We start from the raw sequence: 6,706 nt of genomic DNA, 5'->3' as shown, positions 1-6,706 counted from the left end.
ATGTATATGCATGTATTGCCTGCATGTAGGTAAGTGCACCAGTGTTGTGCAACGCCCTCAGAGGTCAGAAGAGGCTATTGGTTTCCCTGGAACTGGAGTTATGGACAGTTGTTAGCTGCCATGTGGGTGCTAGGATTCGAGCCCAGGTCTTCTGAAAGAACAACCAGTGTTCTTAACCACTGAGCCATCTTTCCAGCCCAGGAGTTAAATTTTTAAAACAAACAAAATCCTCAAGTCCCAGTGGTGCCACAGTCTTCAGAATCCATCCTGAAGTAGCTTCTCGCAGGTTGCTTGTGGAAGCTACCGCTTGAGGGCCATGAGAATAGCCAGTGCCTCCCTCTATTTAGCTGACAGAAGGTCTGCGGTCTGTCACAGCCATGATGAGCTCTGCTTCCTATTTAATCTTTTATTGACCTTTTTACTGCTCTGTAATACTGCACAACCCCCCCCACCCCCTTGGTTAAAAGAGGCATCACCATAATCCCTGAGTAAAGGAGAAAAGTGGATCCTGTTCTGTGCTGAGACCTGAATGAGCTGCTTTGCAGAAGTTCTTAGCTCTTGGTGGCAAATAGTGAATGTCTCATTTTGTAATGGTTTATTACATTTATGTATTGTGTGTGTGCCATGACCCACGTGGGGAGGTCAGAGAAGTCTGTTCTCTTCACCGTGAGGGTTCCAGGAATAGAATTCAGGTTGTCAGGCTTGGCAACAATCACCTTTACTCAGTGAGCCATCTTGTCACCCCCTGAACTTCTCATTTTAAGAGCTGCCAGTCAAATCCCCATGATCTCCCTTTTTTTCTTTTCTTTCCTTTCTTTCTTTCTTTTTTTTTTTTTGTGCATGTGTCTTTTTTGAGACAGGGTCTCCCTGTAGCCACAGCTGGCCTGGAACTCATTATGTAGATCAGGCTGGCCTGGAACTCACAGAGTCCACCTGCTTCTGCTTCCCGAGTGCTGGGATTAAAGGCGTGTACCACCACACCTAGCTCAAACTTTATTTCTTATAACCGTATTTCATCCCAATGAAGTACGTTGCTAAGGATCTCGTCTTTTTATAGATGTAAAAACTGGCCTTTGAGAGAGTAAGCATGCAGCCTGTAAGTGATGGAGCTCACAGTCCAGACTTTTCAGACAAGGTCGGGTGCTGGCTGGGACTGTAATTACAAGGAACCTAAAATCAATTGTGTCCCTTTATTATGGAACATTTGAGCAAAAAATAAACCTGTGTTGTGAAAGCTATAGATTTCATTTGGCTCATACAACTGCAAGACTTAGAAGTACTCATTTCAAAAATTCAGTATTTGTGTTAGCTCTGTTAGTGCCTCTCCTCCCCTGGAGAGTATAACATCTAGATGCCCTTTATTAAGGAATCGGTTAAGTAAATGGTAATATAGTGATGTGATGTAAGATACTTTATAATCATTAAAAAAAAATACATACCCAGATACACTTACCTGGAAAAACTACCACTAAAAAACTAATTATAGAACAAATACTATTCCTTAGTTTTGAAGTATGTACATGTTTTCCTCAAAGTTTTTTTTTTATTTTTCTATTTATATTTTTAAACTTTTTAACACATATGCTTTGTATATAGTGATAGTTGCAGATCTTAAGTACCCTAGTATTTAGTCTGGAATAGTATACCCCAAACGTCACAGGAGAGATACCTTCAAGGAGTGCCGACATGATGGGCCCTTTTACTTTTTGCTTTGCTTTATTTTAATTGTTAGTAATGATCATGTGTTATAAGTAAGTGTATATGTTTGTATCTGTATGTATACACTTGTATCTGTATGTATGTACCCATGCATACATGCAGGGGGTCACACATGTATACATAAGGTAAAAAGGCACACGGTTAGCTGGAGAAGCTTCCCAGGGATCTGCCTGTCTTCTCTCCTGAATGGAAGACCTCAAAGCTTGGGAAATTCCATTAGGAGCTGCAGGTTTTGAGCACCTGAGGTGTCAGGAATATCAGGACCACTTGCATTTTTTCTTGCTGGATGCTGTCTTTGGACTTTGTGTCCTGTTTGGGGCCCCCACCCTCTTCATCAGTTCCCCCAGCTCTTTGTTGTCAGGAGAGAGAACGAGCTGCACTGAACTTCCTTGCTGCCCTCTGGGCCGGTAGTGAGTTCATCTTGCTGCTCTCTGGGCATTTATCTAGTAGATTTGTGAGTATGTTATGCAGTCCCAGTTTCAAGATAAACTCAAAGGGGCAAAAATAGCATGTGTTCTTTTCTTGATTTTTGTGCGTTTGGTTCTGGGGAACTTAACTCAAGGCCTTTTACATGTTAACCACGTACTCTATCACTGAGCTACGCCCCGAGCCAGCGTATGGTTTTGTTTTGTTTTCTATAACATACAGTGTTGTAGCTTGCCTTTTTATAAGCAGATGACTTTTTAATTAACAAGTTATATAACCGAATACTGAAAAATGTACCTTCCTGACCCCTCCCCAGCCTTTTGTTGATCCACTGTCCAGTATTTTCAGAGTCAATTACTTCTTGTCACTGTTTATGACTAGAAGTAGCCTTGGTATGCACAAGGCTTGGGCAGAAGGATTCCAGGTCCAGACCAGCCAGGGACACATAGTGGAGCCCTGCCTCAAGAACACAAAATAAGCAGGAAGAAAGAGAAATAACTTTGGTGTTGGGATGAGTAGGAAGGGTGTGAGGTAAAGGAGGATGTGTTTGCTTATTAGTGGTTTCATTCTTACCAAAACACTAGGTATGGGGGCAGATAAGCCTTTGTTCGTGTGTGTGTGTGTGTGTGCGTGTGTGCGTGTGTGTATGTGTGCATGTGTGTGTGCATGTGTGCATGTGCACACGTTTCAGAGTTAGCACCGGGGTCCTGGCTGTACAGGGTGGGTAGGTGTGTGTGTGTGTGTGTGTGTGTGTGTGTGTGTTTCAGAGTTAGCACCAGGGTCCTGGCTATACAGGGTAGGGGTGTGTGTGTCTGTATGTGTGCATCATGTGTGCACATGTGCGTGTTTCAGAGTTAGCACCAGGGTCCTGGCTATATAGGGTAGGTGTGAGTGTGTGTGTGTGTGTTTGTTTCAGAGTTAGCACCAGGGTCCTGGCTATATAGGGTAGGGGTGTGTGTTTGTGTGTGTGTGTGTGTGTGTGTGTGTGTGTGTGTGCGTGCGTGCATTTCAGAATCGGGGTCCCAGTTATACAGGGTGGGTCTTTACCACCCAGCTCTGGAGGGGTGTCTTCCTTGCTCCCTTACTTTCGAGGTGGGGCATGTCCAGCTAGTATGGCTATAAACTCTCCCTTAGATTTGTCACTGGAGCCACTGACTCAGATTCCCAAAGTCAGGATCTGAGGGGCCAAGGATTAATCTCGTGCCTCCCTCCAACCTTTTCCACTGGAACTGGTCTAGACCATGTCCCATCCGAACAACAGAAGTCCTGCTCCATCCAATAGACATGCTTCAATTTGGGTAAAAACAAAGGGCCAAGCTGAAGTTGGAGCCTGTGTTTTCTGACTTCAAGAATCCACCTGTATTTCCTCATAATGACATAGGAAAAGATCATGTTACAGCAGAGTGCCTCACCTGGCTGAGAGAAAGGAAGAGTTTGTTTTTATCACCAGCTCTGTCTCCAGTGTCATCTCATCTTCACACAGCACCGCAGGACTGCGTGTGTATCACCTGCATGTCCTGCTGAGGTCACAGAAGGTTCAGGGTGGAGGGTGAGCTGTCTGGTTCTCGTGCCTGTGCCACTTCACTTACCTGCCTCTAGATCAGGCAGTAACTGCCACTGATAACAGCCACAGAGATAGTACTTGTAGCTTGGTGCCTGGCACACTTAGGAAATGTTCTTCCCAACAGGCCCCAACCTCCATCACCTCCCAGACTCCTGTTGAAGCATAGCCATGCTGATAATGACTTCTCACATGGTATTTTTCACAGGACCTAGAACAGTGATCCACCCTAAAGCACGGATTATTGCAGAAGCTGGGCCAATAATTATTGGTGAAGGTAACCTTATAGAAGAGCAGGCCCTTATCATAAACGCGTGAGTAAGACTTACAAACACTGAACACCACAGTTAATATTTTTCAACAATTTCAGCTGTCTATAAGAACCTTTTACAACTCAAATATATTTAAGCTATATTTACAAGTTTAAAATATATAAAAATATATAGTATTTTAGAGCTAGAGAAATATTACTAAGAATCTTTTTCAACATAAGTGAGTGAGGAACCCAAAAACCAAGAAAGGATTTGTCCAAGGTGAGAAAGCTTGTTGGTGGCCAACCAGAACCTTCAGCCCTTGGTCCCCTCTGTACCACCTGTGCTGGACAGCTTTAGTGTCAACTTGACACACCTGGGTTGAGGGAGCCTCAACTGGGGAATTGCCTCCATTGAACTGGCCTGAGACCGTGTCTATTGGAAATCTTGATTGTTGTGTGCTGTGGGAGGACCCAGCCCACTGTGGGTGGTGCCACCCCTGGGCAGGTGGGCCTGTATTGCATAAGAAAGCAGGCTGAGCAGGGACCTGGAGAGCAAGCCAGTAAGTGGTGTTCCTCCATAGACTGTGCTTCAGCTCCTGCCTCCAGGTTTCTGCCCTGAGTTCCTACCTTGGGCTCATAGATGAACTGTTTGACCCAGGAGATGTAAGCCGAATAAACCCTTTCCTCCCCAAGTTGGTATTGGTCAGAGTATTTTGTCACAGCAATGGAGAAACAAACCAGAACACCACCCATCCACTAATTACACATTTCCTGGCGTCCTCCAACATCCTAATGTTGAGCCTACCACTCTGAAGAAGTGGTTGGATGTCTTTGAGGTCCACACATGAACCTGACTCACTGTTTCTGGTGTTCCACATAAGCTGCATCCAGAATTATACTTAAAAGTGTGGGAATCCTCATGGTAATTTCTAAACTTTAAAGATAAAAATATAATAAAATAGTGGATAATGTATGTAATCTTTGTGAACAAGTCCGTAATACCCATGGAATTTTCATGAGCATTTATAAATTTTTCTAGATAGATTGCCAGGCGTGATGGCACACACCTTTAATCCCAACACTCAGGAGGCTTAGGCAGGTGGATCTCTGTGAGTTCAAGGCCAGCCTGGTTTACATAGTGAGTTCCAGGCCAGCTGGGGCTACAGGGAGACCCTGTCTAAAAAAACCCAAAAATTAAAAATAAGTACATTTTTCTAGATAAAATTTTTGGCAAGAAATCCAAGCTTTTACCTAATTTGTAGCAACAATGTATGGAATTTGTGTAAAGACCTTAGGAAAATATTTAACTGTGATAAAAGGTTGATTTGTCTGAGTGCTTACATCGGACCTGGGATTTCTTACTATATTAAGCAGTTTCTCTTTAAAACATACTTGGCAGCATCCGTGCAAGTCAGTTAAGAGCGGTGCCTCTGCAGGAGCTCAGCTGTGAGATGGAACTGCCCAGCACAGATGCTTTATCTTACACAGTTCAGCTAAATACCTATATCACAAAACAGTTATTTCATACAAGTATCTGTGTGCGTTTCACAGTTTTAAATGGCTATTATGAATGGAAATGGCATGATTTGATTCTGATTTAGCAGACTGAAAGTATAGTTAGCATCTTTTTTAAACATTGTCCTAGAGAAAGTCCCTTGACTTTCAGATGAAGGAAGGCTGCCTTTCTACATACCTCTGACTTCCTTGCATTTCAGTCATTTGTTAGCTTAGAATGCAGCCTTCCCCAGCACAGAGAAAGTAACTGACATCGTTATATTTTAAGCTCGATGCAGGTAAATTTGAGACAGTTCAAGTTCTAAAACAGGAGGGGGCACTTAACAGTGTTCGGCCTTTCTGATCTCTCTTCTCTTCGTAGCCATCCGGATGATATCATCCCAGATGCTGGAGACTCAGAGCCCAAACCTATGATCATTGGCACCAATAATGTGTTTGAAGTTGGCTGCCGTATCCTTTGCATGGCTCTGCCACCATCATTCCCAGGTGTTCTTTTGGTGCCCAGATCTCCCCCCACATAGAAACTGACATAACTTACCTACCAAATTACTTAAAATACATATCATTATTCCATTTTAAGACTAGGCCATCAAGCCCTTTGAACAGACTTATTTGCAGTATATTAAGAAATATTTTAGCCGGGTGTGGTGGCACATGCCTTTAATCCCAGCACTCAGGAGGCAGAGGCAAGCAGATCTCTGTGAGATTGAAGCCAGCCTGGTCTACATAGCAAGTGCCAGGCCAGCTGGGGCTACAGGGAGACCCTGTCTCAAAAAGACCAAAAAAAAATCTATTCTGGGATTGAGGCTATAGGTCAGTGGTAGAGCACATGGCTAGCATGTATTTGATCCCCAGCACCACAGAAAAGATAGAGAACCTGTTCAAGTGAGTAACCAGGTAAAATAAGTACTGACTAGCACACATCTGTTATCTTTAGCTTGGTACTTCGAAAACCCTTTACTAGAATGGGAGCTCTTTGACCATAGCAGTGGTTGAGGGGCACCAGACACTTAGAAGTTAATCCTGGCTTCTGTCCTGAGGTAAGAATCACACCTTGGGCTGCTGAAATGGCTCATCAGGTAAGGGCACTTGCCACCAAGCCTGAAGACCTGAGTTCAGTGCCCAGGATCCACTTGGTAGAAGGAATGAACCGACCCAGCAAGTTCCCCTCTGAGTTCCACGTGTACCATGGCATGTGCACACACATGTACACACACAAGATAAATAAAGGT

At 43.8% G+C, this 6,706-nt stretch overlaps 1 protein-coding gene across 2 annotated transcripts in view; it reads left to right on the top strand.

Annotated features, from left to right (window-relative positions):
* The window catches only part of Dctn6 (dynactin subunit 6), a 31,412-nt gene that overhangs the window by 16,415 nt on the left and 8,291 nt on the right, over positions 1 to 6,706 (top strand). For both annotated transcript variants that reach the window (XM_008832593.3, XM_017798028.2), the window contains exons 3-4: positions 3,915 to 4,020; positions 5,836 to 5,924. In XM_008832593.3, the coding sequence (XP_008830815.3) occupies positions 3,915 to 4,020; positions 5,836 to 5,924 (195 nt within the window). The remainder of the gene's footprint in view (positions 1 to 3,914; positions 4,021 to 5,835; positions 5,925 to 6,706) is intronic.

The sequence above is a fragment of the Nannospalax galili genome, unplaced genomic scaffold (genome assembly GCF_000622305.1).
Source record: "Nannospalax galili isolate Female #2095 unplaced genomic scaffold, S.galili_v1.0 scaffold676, whole genome shotgun sequence".
NCBI classification, from domain to species: Eukaryota; Metazoa; Chordata; class Mammalia; order Rodentia; family Spalacidae; genus Nannospalax; species Nannospalax galili.
The sequence above is the reverse complement of the archived record's forward strand: the minus strand, read 5'-3'. Positions and strand labels throughout refer to the sequence as shown.